This window comes from Apiospora marii, assembly GCF_038362585.1.
Source record: "Apiospora marii strain CBS 49790 chromosome Unknown utg000001l_segment0_segment0, whole genome shotgun sequence".
NCBI classification, from domain to species: Eukaryota; Fungi; Ascomycota; class Sordariomycetes; order Amphisphaeriales; family Apiosporaceae; genus Apiospora; species Apiospora marii.
Genome location: NW_027117372.1, coordinates 3,588,884 through 3,604,125, shown reverse-complemented (window position 1 = coordinate 3,604,125; position 15,242 = coordinate 3,588,884). Strand labels below are relative to the sequence as shown.

At 53.3% G+C, this 15,242-nt stretch overlaps 5 protein-coding genes across 5 annotated transcripts; 2 read left to right on the top strand and 3 right to left on the bottom strand.

The window, feature by feature from the left end:
- Window positions 1-1,030: 1,030 nt before the first annotated feature.
- On the top strand, window positions 1,031-1,651 carry PG985_001173 (uncharacterized protein; the record flags this gene model as incomplete). The annotated part of the gene is made up of 2 exons (XM_066820942.1): window positions 1,031-1,476; window positions 1,591-1,651. The coding sequence occupies 2 exons, from the start codon at window positions 1,031-1,033 to the stop codon at window positions 1,649-1,651; spliced, it is 507 nt and encodes a 168-aa protein (XP_066691821.1).
- Window positions 1,652-2,143: 492 nt separating this feature from the next.
- PG985_001172 (cystinosin) lies at window positions 2,144-3,125 on the bottom strand (the record flags this gene model as incomplete). Its single annotated transcript, XM_066820941.1, has 2 exons — window positions 2,144-2,890; window positions 2,943-3,125. The coding sequence occupies 2 exons, from the start codon at window positions 3,123-3,125 to the stop codon at window positions 2,144-2,146; spliced, it is 930 nt and encodes a 309-aa protein (XP_066691820.1).
- A 1,363-nt stretch (window positions 3,126-4,488) lies between these two features.
- On the top strand, window positions 4,489-5,288 carry PG985_001171 (uncharacterized protein; the record flags this gene model as incomplete). The annotated part of the gene is made up of 2 exons (XM_066820940.1): window positions 4,489-5,137; window positions 5,197-5,288. 2 exons carry the CDS (start codon window positions 4,489-4,491, stop codon window positions 5,286-5,288), a joined length of 741 nt encoding a protein of 246 aa, XP_066691819.1.
- A 935-nt stretch (window positions 5,289-6,223) lies between these two features.
- PG985_001170 (uncharacterized protein) lies at window positions 6,224-8,465 on the bottom strand (the record flags this gene model as incomplete). The annotated part of the gene is made up of 3 exons (XM_066820939.1): window positions 6,224-6,952; window positions 7,014-8,204; window positions 8,277-8,465. 3 exons carry the CDS (start codon window positions 8,463-8,465, stop codon window positions 6,224-6,226), a joined length of 2,109 nt encoding a protein of 702 aa, XP_066691818.1.
- Window positions 8,466-11,177: 2,712 nt separating this feature from the next.
- On the bottom strand, window positions 11,178-13,854 carry PG985_001169 (uncharacterized protein; the record flags this gene model as incomplete). The annotated part of the gene is made up of 4 exons (XM_066820938.1): window positions 11,178-11,492; window positions 11,557-12,096; window positions 12,169-13,410; window positions 13,843-13,854. The coding sequence occupies 4 exons, from the start codon at window positions 13,852-13,854 to the stop codon at window positions 11,178-11,180; spliced, it is 2,109 nt and encodes a 702-aa protein (XP_066691817.1).
- Window positions 13,855-15,242: the final 1,388 nt, after the last annotated feature.

Here is a 15,242-nt window from a genome sequence, read left to right as displayed (position 1 = left end):
GATCCCTTCTCTCCGACGCCCCACTCCGCCGCCCGAAGTGCACTAGCTTGTGTAGTTTGCACGGGATCGAACCTTGATCCTCTCGATCTGGTGTAAGGCAAGGGATTCGGCGCACAGTGACGCTCGGCCTCGAAGATGGCTTCAGCTTGGATTGGGGTTTGGGACGGGATGGCAGCCTGGCAGGTGGGTGCTGTTACAATACAAACGATCTATGTAGAGTGATGGTGGGGAGTGAATGGGATGGCATGGTACGGGACAGGGAAGAGGGGTGGGGTTGTCAGGATGTGGGTAATATTTCCCGGTGATGGACGCATGGAGGGTCCTCGTTCGTTCAAGCGACATATGGATAACTTTTCTCGGCAGGGCGGGCTTCTTCAATACCCATCCATGAGCGAGGGGGGGTTCCTTGCACACTACCGCTCGCTCGCCAGAGTTTCTCTCGTCTGGCTAGGTCGAAGACTAGACATGGCCGGCGGCGATGAGGTGGCGTGTGTGTGCGTCGCCGGCGCAGAGGCTTAGCAATAGCCTTTCCAACTATAGGATCTTTTTCCTATGACACTAAACGCAATAACCTTCAGAAATTCCTACATGCGATATCTGTTGAGAAGCCTCGAGTTGTGCTTGCTGCTCAGAAAATCGGTCATGATTCCCTCAGGGAAGCCCTGTCGCCTTGGCGGAGTCGTTGGATGTATTAGGAAGCACGCCCCGGCCCTAGAGGCACCCATGCTCGATGCTGTGCCGCAACTGCAATGTCAAAGACACATCGAGCGGATCCGAAAGCCCGCTCTTGCTGCCTACCGCCGAGTGAAGCCATCAACTTCTCTCGCTAGAGGGCTGGGTGAAGGAACTCTTATTACATAAAACACGACCATGTCCTCTCTCCCTCTCAGCTGGGAAACTTCGTGGGTAATTGTTATCGACTGGTACGGTTCTGATCTGAATGCGACTCTGGAAGCTCTATTCTCGTAGTCAAAAAATCACTCTGGGAGGAACCAGCATCCCGTAGAGAACTAATCGACTCGGTATCAAAATGAAGGCCCCCTTGACATCCATGCTCCTCTTCCACGCCGTCCTTGGGCTCGCCTCCCCAACTACCAACATTGCCACAAGACAGGCCGTCGCCGGAGAGAGAACCCGCATATCGTCATCCGCCACAAGCCATCACCATCGCGGCCAAGATGCTACCACCGCCCCCGCCGCCTACGGGTTTCTCGCGCTGGTTGAGAGCTGGCAGCACCGGCGGGCGAGCGGCTACTACGTCCTGGCCGACGCGTGCGGCGACGTCATCACCGTGTACCACGACCCGTCGCACGTCCGGCTGGCGGGCTGCCACGTGACGCAGTGCACCGAGGCGCTACGGGACGGCGAGGCCGAGGCCGTCAGGAGGAGGTCCGCCTCGTCGTCGTCGTCGACGTGGTGCAACGGGTCCGCGCTCCGGTCCGCCGACTCTTCGACCAGCCTCTTGGGCCATTTGCGGTGTCTTGCTACAGTACGTTCTTACATTCATTCGCGTCATCTGAGATGGGCTGGGAGAAGGTAAATTGAGGAAAGAAGGGGGGGGCCGAGCTAACAAGTGTTGTTCAACCGCAGTTACCACAAAGGACTCACGCGGGAACTCCAGGAGTATGCCGGACGTGCCGGCAAGTGGTGATGGAAAAGCGGGTTCCGTACCGAGGCCGGACGATCGGGAGGTGTCATGGTCAGTCGATGAAGAGGCCGCAGCGACAAAAATCCTCGGAAAGCGTAGTGGGAGACGAGGCAGAAGTGTCGGTAGAGCTATGACAGCGACGAGGAGCGGACGTACGGAATGTTGGAGTAATACATGGTCGAGACCATTTGCCATTGTGAGTGTACCCATCCGTAAACGTTATACCCAGATGTACTACTGTATGTAATACATGTGTACATATTGGAGGCTATTTCCCCTTACGGCCAGTAGGGTTATAAGACATGCGTACAAGTCGACCAAACAAGAACATATAATGAAGAAACAGTGGACATGTACCATCTCTGTAAAGTAAAGCAACCGTACTGATAGCGTTTGAGCATTCATAGGAATGGCATGTAAACAAATCTAATAGTTTGAAAACCCCCAGACTTAACCCCTGAGAGCTTGGCATCTATCGTCTTTCAACAGACTTCCTTAATCTAACCTTCTGTTGCGCGCCGCATCACCCCTCTCCAGCAACGAATCCCGCTCGCCGACGGCGGCGGCATCATCGTCGTCGCGCTTATCGTCGGCCCCGTTGCTCCCATTGTCGTCCCGATACAGGACGTAGTGTTGGGTCATGAAGAAGACGTCGTACAGCATGCTCACGTTGCCGAGGGCGAACTTGACGGGGTTGCCCGTGATGCCGCTCCAGTCGCGCTGGAGGTACGAGTCGATGCCTTGCTGCGCGATGCTGAGGGTGCCGCCGCTGAAGTCGAGCAGGATCTGCCAGATGCTCCAGCCGCGCGTGCTGCGGTTGCGGTAGTTGGTGAGCAGCTGCGGCGCGTACTTGATCAGCGTGACGAGCAGCTTGACGTAGGAGATGGTGTAGACGGCGTCCAGCCAGACCCAGGAGGTGCGCGCGTCCGCGCCGGGGTCGCCGCCGGCCACGACGAACACGATGATGCACACGGCGAGGATGGATCCCGCCGCCACGGCCGTGATGCCCCTCGAAGGCCGGGCGCCGGGCGCGCGCTCAAAGCCCCACAGCGAAGGTAGGAAGTACTGTGACGTCGTGATGGCACACAACACGACGGCGTGCGCTGCAAAGACGATGTCATTGAATGCGACAGTCGGGGTCAGACCGTGGTTCCGAGCCGCATACTGCGCTCGGATTACAGGGGAGTAGTAGAACGCCATATTGGACGTCAAATAAGCAATGAATCCTGCGCATCCACCCTTCTGATTAGCTTCATTCGCCATGTGACATGCACGGCTTGACTAGATTCGGTACCCCTGCCGAGCCAGTATAAAGGAGGGTGTTCATACCAAAGACATTGATCATGGGGAAGTCGACGGTAGTGCCCGAGGTTGAACGGCGTCTCCAATTGAGCAGCGGCTGGCTGTAAAAGGAGGCCGACCAGCAGAGGGTGTACACCCATCCGAAAACGGCGGAGATGAACTCGAGGAACGACATGGTTTCTGTCTGCAGGATGGAGGAAGATAGCGAGGCTCTGGTTTCTTGGCAATGCAATATCCTCGTCGCCGCCGTCGCCGTCGTCGCAATCTGATGCAGTGGCTCACTCTTTCTCAATCACGACATCACACCTGATTGATGAGTAATGAACCCTGATAACGCTAGCGCGAGACGGACCGGACAGCGGACGCCGCCGGCAAGCCCAGCGGTTGGCAGTGCCAAGTTTTGTCAGATCGGCTCGAGAGTGGCGCTCGGGCGCGTGCCAGGGCTGGACGATGGCTGGTTGAGGGTCTAGGCTTTTTGGGCTGAGCTGAAAGACGCGAAACAGGCGAGGAAACCGACGGCAACAGGCGAGTTCTAGGCGAAAGGCGCACCAGTCCCAGTTTAGACACACTGTATGCGGGCGGACCCGGACTGGGAGGGTGCGATAAGATAGGCATTCCCGTTGCCATCACCCCATTTCCACTAACGGACCAGCCTTACAGCAGCATTTACAGTGGGGGGCTTCGGGAGTCTTAGGCGCATACTTTTGGGCGCATGCAGGGTTGGGTTTCATTGAGATACAGTCATCACTGAGCCACTGCAACTCCCACTCTCTAGAAATCCCTAGACCGCTGCAAGCTGCAGATTACGAGGGCCATCTCGGTCGGAGACCGCCAATCGATGCCGAGCCATCCCCGTTTGGGGCGAGTTGTTGTGGTTGTTGTTGGGGGTTCATCGACACATGCAGAGAATACCTAGAAGCAGCATCTCGAACACGCTACGCTATCTCGCAGCAACAAAATCAAGCCGGCTCAATCTCGAGTCAGGGAAGAAAGGTCAAAGTCGTACGTGAATAGCTAAATGTTGATACGCATCGGGAAATGTAGGGGCTCCACTGCCATCGCTCTGCCGGGCTGATTGGTGAAGAGCGAGACCAGCAAAACAATGGAGCCTTCGTGGTGGGAGGTGGAGGAAACGGGAGGATCCCTGCCCATGCGAAGCGACAATTCACAGAGTTGCATGCAGCAACGGCCAGTGCCTCGCGCTTCGGAGTCTAACCCCTGAGCCGCATGCAACCCATCGTACGAAGATATCTGCAATTTGCAAAACAAGATGCATTCGCTATTCGGGCCATCTGGTGATCATGGTCTCACGCTACGGGAAGAATCGCCTGATGCCTCAGCTGCGGCGGGTCTGCCATTATATATATACAACCTCGTAGTCCTGTCTCACTCAGACTTATTATGTAGATACCATATTAATTCACCAGAGCAATTAAACAAACAACTATTCAACCTCACTCATACTCGATATCACCTGTCTACTCGACAAATAAATCGCACATTCACACACGTCGATCCAAAGAGAAAGAAGACAAATCATGGACGTCTCAACAACAACAACAACCACACCCATGTCATCCACCAACATGGATCATGGCGCAAACTCCCCGACCCTCATGGGCCTGCCGGTCGAGCTGCGCTTAGAGATCTACTCCTACCTCCTGACGATACCCGAGGAAGACGACCACAAGTCCACCCCCTCGGGTTCCTCGCCCACCAGCACAAGGCCGCCCTTGAAGCGCAACAGCTCCTCCTACTCGTCCTCGTGCTGCTCCACCCCGAAGCCCGTCGAGCTGTACCCGCAGATCCTGCGCGCCTGCCGGCAGACGTACGACGAGGCCGTCGAGGTCCTCTACGCCACCAACAAGTTCGCCGCGCACAGCAGCATGCTGACGACCTTCCCGCGCCTGCACAAGGGCAGCGCCCCCGTCGCCGCCGCCCACCTGAGCCAGCTCATCCGCCGCTTCACCCTGCGCCTGCGCCTCGACGTCGCCCCCACCTTCGACGCCGCCCAGGCCGCCGCCCTCCTCAGCGGCCTCGACGAGCTCGACGTCGACGGCTGGCAGGCCCAGTACCTCGGCGCCGACATCGGCGCCCTGCGCATGCTCGAGGGCGTCCGCGGCGTCAAGCGCGCCCGCGTCTGGGCCGGCGGCTACGAGGCCTACGCCCTCTGGCTCCAGAACAACAGTACGCTATGACTAAACCCTCCATTCATTCAGACTAGACGAGCGAAGAATACTGACCAGTTCCTATTACAGTGATGAAAGGCATTGGCGAGCCTCTGGACGAATTCCATGAAGACTCGGATTCCGATTCAACATCAAGCGAAGACATGTAAAATAACAGGTGAAATCCACACCTGGTACTTCGTTCTCGTTCTTCTCGCTTAGCCTTGTTATTGGCGAACACAGCAATGGATACCCTTCGATTTTCCTTTTTCGCAGTGGCGTTGGGAAATCATTTTGGGAGCGTTGCATCATAATCAGGAGTTTGGGAATCAAAATTTGGGAACAACAGGGCAGGCAATCACAGGTGTCTGCCCCAGCTTACGATTACATACATACTTATACCAAGATAGAGTCATAGACTAATCACAATGACTTGCCAATTAGCCATCATTGAAGCAAACATCTTTCTAAGCAAATCGAGACTTTTCATTACGGTCTATGGGGGTATTTGAAGTCCAGCCAGCCCCCGATCGGGAGCGGCGACCATTCCATCCCTGAACGACCCCAAAGCTGTCTATGATCCAGAACTCTCAGGCATTCATATCGTCCCTCTTCACAACGCAGACCTCTCCCCAAAACAAGGCAGATGACCACTCTCTATCATGGAACACTCCTCCCATATTTGCGCGTCTGCTTCCAATGCTTCCAGATGTCTGCAAATGAACTTGGCAATATCTACTCAAACAGTCTTTTCAAAGCGAAATAGATCTGCAAAAAAGGCAGCTCGACAGAGCAGCCTAGAAAACAAAGCAAAAAAACAAATTCAAGATGGCCTCCTTTCCTTCCTCAACGCCGGTATTTTCATGCAAATGACGTCGTTGCGCGGTCTATGTCTGACCCTAGAAGACGCGATGCCTCCTTCAAAAATCACGGGGGTTGGTTCGTTGCTGCATCATAGCGATAAATTTTGCTGGAGCGAAAGATGGTGGCAAATCCCAGTACTGTCGGGTTTGGGGGCCATTGGATAGAACCAATGGAACTTTGGTGGCGAATTCCTCTTCATGGACGCATCTGAGCGTGCCACCAACGCTTGGAGTTGACTTGATTATGCCTTGGCATTTCCACCGAACATGGACGGCATAGACTTCCAAGTCTTGGCGTCGGGCAGTCTGAACCGTCCAAAGTCCTCATCGAGGTCCAAGATAATCTTCAGCGCATTGCGGCTGCGGGCATGAGGGGATGCAATGTCCTTCTCCTTGATGGCGGAGACGGCATCGGCTACACCGGTATGGGTCTGTTCGGGTTTGGCACTGCCAGGGAAGGGCAGGACGCTCTGAAGGACTTCGTAGGCGGCAAGGGTGAAGCCAAACTGAGGCGATGATCGGAGAATACGGGCAGGGCCACCCTTGAAGAAGGCCTGGAAGCCTTCCTCCTTCATGATGGTCGACGCTGCGTGCCGAAGACCTGTGTAGCTTGTGTCACCCTTGCGCGCCTCGACCTGGAGTCGGGTCTTGATCACGTCGCAGGGAGTCGTCAGGTATGCAGCAGGCATGCCAGCAATGGCACCGGCCGTCAACAGTTGGAGAACACCAAGCTTCTTGGTTGGAGACTCGCCAAAAAAGTCCCGCTTCAGATGACTGTAGGTGGGGAAGTAAATAGCCGAAAAGGGGACGTCTCGAAGCAAACAGGCACTGGCTCCTTTATAGAGGCCCGCCAGACCGAGGTTCTTAACAATCCACATGGCGGAGCGCTTGCCAGCTCCATTAGCTTCTTTAACAACCTCACCCTGAACTTGCAGGCGGATCTTGACAATCTCAAGAGGATTGGTGAATACCTAAATAATGAAAAGGTTAGCTCGGTGTGACCCTGCTACAAAACAAAACGAGAAAACTTACGACTTGACAGGCTCCCGCACTACCACCGGCCAAGATCTCGGCCCAAACATTGATGTTTCCGGTCTTCTTGTCTGTGAACTGGCTGCGGACCAGATCATTGACAGTAAGCTTGATGGCCTTCTCGGGAGCAACACCAACTAGCTGCGGAAGTACGCCAGAGTATAAGCCTCGGAAACCCTCGTTCGTAATGACTTTCCTAAAGCAATCGATCGAGTTCTTGTACAAGCGTTGACCCGGGTCCGCACCTCGCTGGTTTTGCATCCGTGTCTTGACCAAATCAATGGGGTAGACCATGAAGGCGCCAAAGGCACCAGCAGCACTACCGAGCATGAAGTTATAGGCCGAGGCGAGTACATTATGCATAGCATTCTGTGTCGTTGTCCTTGTCTTGGCGAGTGCGCCACCATGCTGCTCCTCCGAGTAGCCACGGTATCTCCAAGAGGGATCAAGAACCTTGGCAAAGTCAAGCAGACCGAGCCTACCAGAAGGCTCATCGAGACTGGCGAAGTGGAACAGAATATCAGCCTCCATGGGAGTGAAGAGGGAGAAACGTGTTATTTTTGCTGCCTCGTTCAAGAACTCCGACTTGGTGATCTTGCCGTCTGAGCTCTTGCCGCATGCTTTCCGGATGATGAGTTCGACCAGATCCATCTCCTTGATCATGTTCTGGAACGCCCGTACGTTGGCATATGAGATCTTGCTGCTAAGAGAGATGTTGCAAAGGGTGGACAAGTTCTCCAAGAGATGGTCGGAGAGCTTGTGCTTCGATGTCTCACGAATGATGCGCTCGAAATCTTCCGGCTCAATGTAGCCATCGCCATCCTTATCAAAGAGAAGGAATGCCTGTCTGATCCGCTCACCCTGGAGACCACGCAGCATCTGGGAAAACTCGTGGTAGGTGAGAGTATGGCGCCGCGTCTTATCACCGATGTACAATTTGGCCCATTGGCACTCCCAATCGAAGGGGATGCTGTCTGGACCCTTGTTCAGCTCACAAAGTCGCCGGAAGTCATCGTACGTAACGTTGCCTGTGCGGCCAATGTCAAAGAGGCGGAAGGCGATCTCGTACTCGGCATCGGCCTTTGCCAGCAAATTGTTATAGGCCGCCCAATCGGAGACGGTGAGCTTTCCAGTGCTCTTTCGATCCGCCACGCGGAAAAGGAGGCCATACTGTTCTCGCTTGATCTTGCCCTAGAGTGGATCCAAGATGTTAGAAGTCGTCGTGGGCTGCTTGGCGAGGCAACGGCTTTCATGGAGACTCACATAATCCTCGTCGCGCGGCGCGATGGCATTAACAAACTCCTCTTCCCCCATGTAGAGCTCACCAGACTCGGCATCCTTAACTGCGTGGTTAACGAAGTAAGCCCGAGTCTTTGCAGAGAGCTCTACAGGCTCCTCATGTCCCAGCAGGGACTCCTTGACGGCCTCCTTCACCGTGGTGGTAGCAGACATGGTTACCGATGGGGGGTTTGACAACGAGCTGGTGGTCGCAGCAGAATCAGAGAAACACGTTCAGTGCTTGTTGGGTCGGTAGAGACCGAAAAGGACCATGAATCAGGCCAAATGGGTCGGGGGGACTTTGAGGTGCAGCTTATCGATTAGGGGAGTGGTTGCGACCGTGTTTTTGTTGTCGCTTGCTTGTCTTCCCTTGCTCCAGAGAGTGAGTGACTGGGCACGAGCCAGGTATATCGATTGTTGATTACCCCGGCTCAGACTAGCAGATGCGGGAATAGGAGGAAAGGAACTAACGGGAATGGCCGGAACGGGGAAAGTTGCAATCTCTCTCTAAACAATGTCTCGATCTCTGAGAAACAATACTGGGCAAGGATTGGTCCTATGAAAAGTAGGGACAGTGGGCAATGGGGTGAGGGAAAAACAAGGATGCCGGTCCTGACCATCAGCGACAGAGTCAGAGTCGAAGAAAATTGTGTCAAGGTCCACCGACAGCGGCTTGATGACGAGATGCAGGTCTGGCATGCAAAAGATTTTAGCGAGCGAGTACCTGACCCCAAAGACCTGGGCAGCCTGGCAGCTGGGTTCAAAGCTGCTCTCTCCAGCTGACTGGAGCGGTAAGGCTTGGGGGGGCTTGGTAGATGGCAGGATGGGCCAAGATGGAGGGGTGCTAGGGACGCTAACCGCGCTAGCCGATAGCCGATAACGCGATAAGCCGAATCAGTACTAGCGTCCTTCGGCCCGGGCGTGGTCTACTTAACACATCGAGTCTGGGCACTTGGCATCTGGGCTACATGGATTGGTGACTTGACTGGTCGGAGCTTGATGCTTGATTCCGTATGTGCGACAGCTGGCTAGTCTGGATATAGTCATGGCGAACATCAAGTATACACATGGTCGTTGTACTACTATAGTTGCGAAGGTACTGTTAGTCTAATACTTAGGTAGTAACTGCCAGCACTGGTACGACAGGCCGTGTCTGACAGTGACCCTGCTGACTGGGGGAGATAGTTCATGTGAGGAGGGCATATGACGGATGCTAGCCAAGGTCAGTAGTAGGTAAGACCTAAATAGTGCCCAAATACTGCCATTGAGCACACTTTGGTGTTTGAAGGGAGTTGTGAAGCGAGACCGGAGTCACTTGAAGACTTTGAAGGCACCAATTGAACATGATGAGGCTGTTTCAAGCTTTTATATCCGGGTATGACTTGGTTGTGATGGTTTATCTGCGAATGGACTCACTCGAATTGATTAGCTTTTGCACAGCCACTGTCGCTGAAGTGATAGCAATCATCAAGAGCTAGGATCCCAAGATTTGACAGAATCTCCAATAAGAGGTTCGATCATCAAATGGATGTGCAAAGAGTGACTTAGACACGATGAATGTAGCACATAAGACTGTTGTTGAAGCCCGGACGGCGCATAAGCTGATGGCGCCCATACCAACAAGTGAAATATATAGGGGAAGGGGCATCGCAACCTCTTCAATTTGAATTGAGAGCTCCATGAGCCAGATGTTGATGTGTAATAAGTTGTTTGCGACAAACCGTAGATAAAGTGAACATCTGTAGATATATGTGAACAACCTACTCTAAGCTGAGTCCCAGGAGTGAATGGTGATTCACACCGTCTACTTCTATAACAATAAGCTACCAAGCTCATTTTTGTTTTTAGGACGACAAAGTTACTCTGCCACTTTGGAAAATGATTCGTCGAGCTAGCTGTACTTCATGCCCACAAGTGCTTGTATACAACGTCGTCTCTAACTCAATCTCATATAATATTAAGCATAAAGATATACCGGCAGGTAAGAATCAGTTACCTATGCAATACATCAAATCAAATCAAATCACATGGACGGTAGAGGGAGAGAAGAGAGGCTGGTCAATGAAATGCTTCCATCCTATTTTCTAGGCACAGGGACGGTGAGTCCATCTGTGAGATGAAGGAGGAATAGAAAACTATATGCAGCCTCTTGCCCGAGGCAAAAAAGGCAAATATTATACTCTAACAGAAGGCTGTACAAAAGGCCCTGGGCCCTGGCAAAGCCGTCGACTTCAATCGAAGTAACAAGCAAGCTAGATGAACCATCCAGGGTGTATGCGCAGGGGAATGCGATTCAAATGCAGTGGAGCAGTCCACTAGGCGAATACAAGCTGCCAAAATTAAACAAGCCATTGCTCGTCTGTCTGCTCTTTTCCGGAGTGTCCTACGCCTGAAGCCCGTGTTTGCCAATGCACAAAGGGTGCATGATGTCTATGATCTCGTGGGAAAAAAAAGATCTGCCAGGAACGCCGAGAGATACCATGGTCTTCGCTCATTGCAAACCAAATCCAGCGCGATGGGGAATCTCGTAAGGCTCGTAACCGTCATGAAGCGTCGTAAGAGGGCCCGAAAGGCCCATTATTAAATGTAAGGGGAAAATTATACCACAGGCTGATCTGATGAAGGCCACGGTCATGGTGTTTGTGTCTGCACAGCGATCCTGTGCTAAAGGCCTCGCAAAAAACGAAGTCGGGCCGCCCATGTGTCGCCAGGCACCGGGTGTCAGAGGTGGGCGAGCCTTGACCGGACTGAAAACCACCTCAGCGCAGGCGGTCTGTACTTATTCATATGTACAGCAAAAGTTAGTTGGCAATTTTGCCAATCGTTGTTGATAGAGATTCAGGTCTCGTGTCTGTCTGTGGTGATAGAGCTACCCAAAGGGCAGGCTCAGCATTGCGTTGGTATGGGCATCCTGTAAGGGTTGCAGTCGTTTCCAGGGGGGAAGTATGACGTGCTGGTGGGCTCTTCGTCGGGGGTTTGGGAAGGCCACGACAGAGGGGTTGTTGCCAGGAAGGGGAGGACAAAGCCGTTGCGGATTTCGTTGTGGACATATGTTGCTGCACGCTTGTAACGCTTGTCGGAGTACTTCTCGAACACGGCAGCGTGATGGCGGGTGGCTATGCGACAGCAATCCAGCATCATTGCGACGATGGGCTTCATTTGATTGAAGGTGTAACCGGAATAGTACACATGATCAGGGGTCTGTCAACCAGGAATTAGCACCGCATTACCGAAAAAAAAAACACACATCACGAAGGTTGCTTACCCATTCGCCCTTTTCCAGGATCAAGCGGGAGAGGCAGTGAGCACCAGCTGCCGTATAGCTGGGAGGTGTGGCCACAAAGCGCTCATCCATGAGAGCGACCTCCAAGAAGTACTTGGACAAAGTTCGTGTCTCGAGGTCATAATCATCGGCCTTGCTGATGCGTCGAAGGAAGCTCATAGGACCGGGCCAGCCTAGGCAGAATTGTAGCATACTAAGCATGAATCGCTCCGCCTTAAGGATCTCGTCGACAGTGTAGCCGCTATCCACCATGTACACGATTTCCTGGACCGAGGGACAGTTAATTTCCTCATACTTGGCTGCAATGAAGATGGCCGTGGCGCCCACGAGCTGCAGTTTTCCGAGAGAAACAACCTTGAGCGAGAGAAACCGATCGATGTAGTTTGCCGTGAGGAACAGAGTTTCAGGGAGAAGGCCAAAGCGGCCGTGGACTTGAACAACCCAGTCCATCAGAACTCCACGCATGGACCATTGGATTTCGGTTTGCGAATCCATGTAGTGAGGGTTCGGCAACAGCTTGATCTATGCGGTGCCTCGAATGTCAGTTTCTGTCGAGTCGCTTTCCCAAAGGGGTGTATTCATAGTCAGACTTACCTCCATCTCCCGCATGTACTCGAAGATCTCATCGCCATATTCTGCTACCATGCTGATATCCCATTGGTCCTCTTCGATCTCTTCGATGGTTCGCTTGCTTTCTACCACCTCCTTTGCGTTCTCCAGCTCTGATTGGCCCTTCTTACCAAGCTTGGGGGGGAACATGACGGTCATTTCGAACCCAGTCGAGGTACGGGTAGTGTCGTTATTGCGGAACGAGTGGGCTGTGGTGAAGCCCTGATCGTCGTAGAACTCCTCGTCGTCGTCGTCCGAGATCTCGATGATATCCGGCGCAGGATGTTGGTGTGCGAGGTAGTCAGCATCAACCTCGGCACCTCCAGTGCTAGGCTGGGCAATCGCCTCGGGGATAGCAGAGATGGGAATCAGAGCACCCTCTTCGGGCTCCTCGTCCTCGTCCTCGGGAGACAGATGATCCTCTACAGGCAGCTCCTCAACAGCGTCCAAGTAAGGGGTCTCGGTGCGGTTGACTTCTTCGGGATGGGATACCCATGTACGGTTACTGGTCTGCTGAGCAGTCTTCAAGGCCGGCTGGCTCTGATGGTGTCGGGGCTGGCGGGGTGCAGCCTCCAAATGGAGAGCAGATGAGCTGTCGGGCTCCGGGGAAGGAATGACAAGGCCCTTCAATGCTTCCAGGTTGGAAGACTTGACCTCCCCACCCGATGTAGCGGGGCGCGGGAAGCTGTCGTGGTAGACAGATGTGGTAACTCGCTTTGATGCGACAGACCGGGCAGGAGCCTGAGCAGGAAGCTGCGAGGTACCTTGTTTCCCAGACATGATGTAATGGTCACCACCCGCCGAAGGAAGGCCCGACAGGCCACTCTTGGAGGATGGTCGCTGCGCCGGGCGCGCAAAGGCGGCATCCTTAGCGTTGGCCTTGGGTCCACGAGCTCGAGCTTGGTTTTCCTGGGATGTCGCGATAGCGTGTGAAGCCGCGGCGATCGATGTGGTGGACGGCATACTCAAAACCGAAGCTCGTGGTTTCGCTGCGTTTTTCGACTCATCGGGAAGAATAGCCCTGACTGTGTTGCTTCGGTCTGCGAAGGCAGTGCGCTTGGCTGCAGCTTGGAGAGACCCGTTGACAGGCTGAAGCAGGTTCCCTGATGACTTGTATCTCTGATGGAGCGACGGTTGCTGCTGTTGCTGCTGTTGCTGCTTGGCATGATTCGTCGGTTCCACGTTTTCGTTGCCTGCAACCGCGAAGGTTCGCACAGGTCGGAAAGGCTGTTCAGGCAAGACACTGTCAGTTTTTCCACACCAAGTAAAATCGTTGAGGCTCTGACATGGGTGCACTTGGGGTGGATAAAGATAGGAGATGGGCTCTGGCTGGGCCGAGATCAGATTGACAAAAAATGGGAGCGCGTTAATCCCCAGATCCATAAAGCTGGACGCCTAATAATCTGATAATCTGATGGGGAATACCGCGCTTCACCTGAGCGCGTCAAGGGATATTACTGTTCCGGTGAAGCTGTGCCGGATCAAGGCGATTTGGCTATGTAGATACATGCTCTCATCATGGATGGAGGCCCGCCAGCGTACCATGGCAGGCGCAGATGTAATACCGATAATGGGAATACACGAATGGCAATGTGGGCGGGCAGGCGGGCGTATGGTGGGTTGCAGGTGTGGTGGTACGTGAAGGGCTGGTTGACTTACTCTGGCATCCATGGTGAAGGAGGTTTGTTGTTGGTGTTGAGATGTCGGATAGCTCTGCTGGATGAAGCTATTGACTCTTGTATGAAGAGCTATCCTGTTCAGCAGCGGGCCAGGCAAGGCGAGCAGTACCGTCAAAAATGAACAACTGCTGGTGTAGGCAATGGTGTACAAGCTGTAGAAAAGGGCGCGACCAAAATTGATGGAGAATTGCTCATCAATGCATCCAATATCGCAAGGTGGCTCGTGTTGTTAAGCGCAATCAAACTTGTAGTTAGATCGTGTTTATGGATAACAAGGTTGCGCGTTATCCCCTGTATGTTAGATGCTGGTTGTGCAAGGCCGCCGAGCTGAGGGAACATTAAATCGAGGGCTAACGCATGTGCAATGGGGTCGGATCGCAAGAATAGAGTCTTACTCCTCCATCGAATTATTTCGGCGTAGGGAACAACATAAGAAGAACTCCAGGAATGGTCCTGGCTGTTGTGATGACCTCGCGGGACCAGTCAATAAACAACCTGGAATGGAATAAACATTGGACAAACCTGCATTGAGGGTACCCAGCTACATCCACTCAGACGAACCGGACTGGTTACTGGGGGCCGCAGTGGGTGTTGCTCCCTGAGATAATGTGGGGAATCGGCACCGACCTGGCTGGAGCACTCGAGGGCCAATGGATCGAGGCATCATTTGCGACAAGCTGAACTCAGCCAAGCGTGTGCTTTTTGGGCTGTGCTATTCTAGTAATGCGATAGTACCTAGTGTGCTATTATTTGTTGTGTGTACTGCCTGCTCGCTACGTGCAAATGGCCGGAGCCCGCCAACCAACCACATGAGCGCATCGAAAAACACCACCTACTCTGCGAGACATGTTCACCGGGCAATGGCCAGATTCGGTGTCGAGGTCGAACAATTGAATCCATCCACACATACGCGCGCGCACACACACGCACACGCAAATTGACTTGGTAACTTGTACGTACATCAATCCTGCGAACATACAATGCAGATCTTACTTACTGTACGTACAAATAAATACCCTTGGGGAGGAAGCATATTGTGTTGTGAGAAAGACTCAATGCACCAATCTTCACACCGCAACGTGTGAGATAATAGGGGTCGGGTCGCATACACAAAACGTCTTTTTCGGTAATGAAGAAGAAGATATTTAATCTTCGAAGGGAAAAAACCCGCCTGGCAGGGGTACTTGGCGGCATCACGGCATAACGACGTGCAAATGTAAGGTGTGGGAACATTAGTGGCTGAGGTTCCATCCATCGGTGCTGCCGGGGACTTGAATCTTCTGGGCGTATCAAGGAGCGGGGAAACCGTTTTTCCTTTTCTCTTCCACCATGGAAGATCGGACCAAAGTTGGAGCCAAAATATCTGACATCATCGTCGCG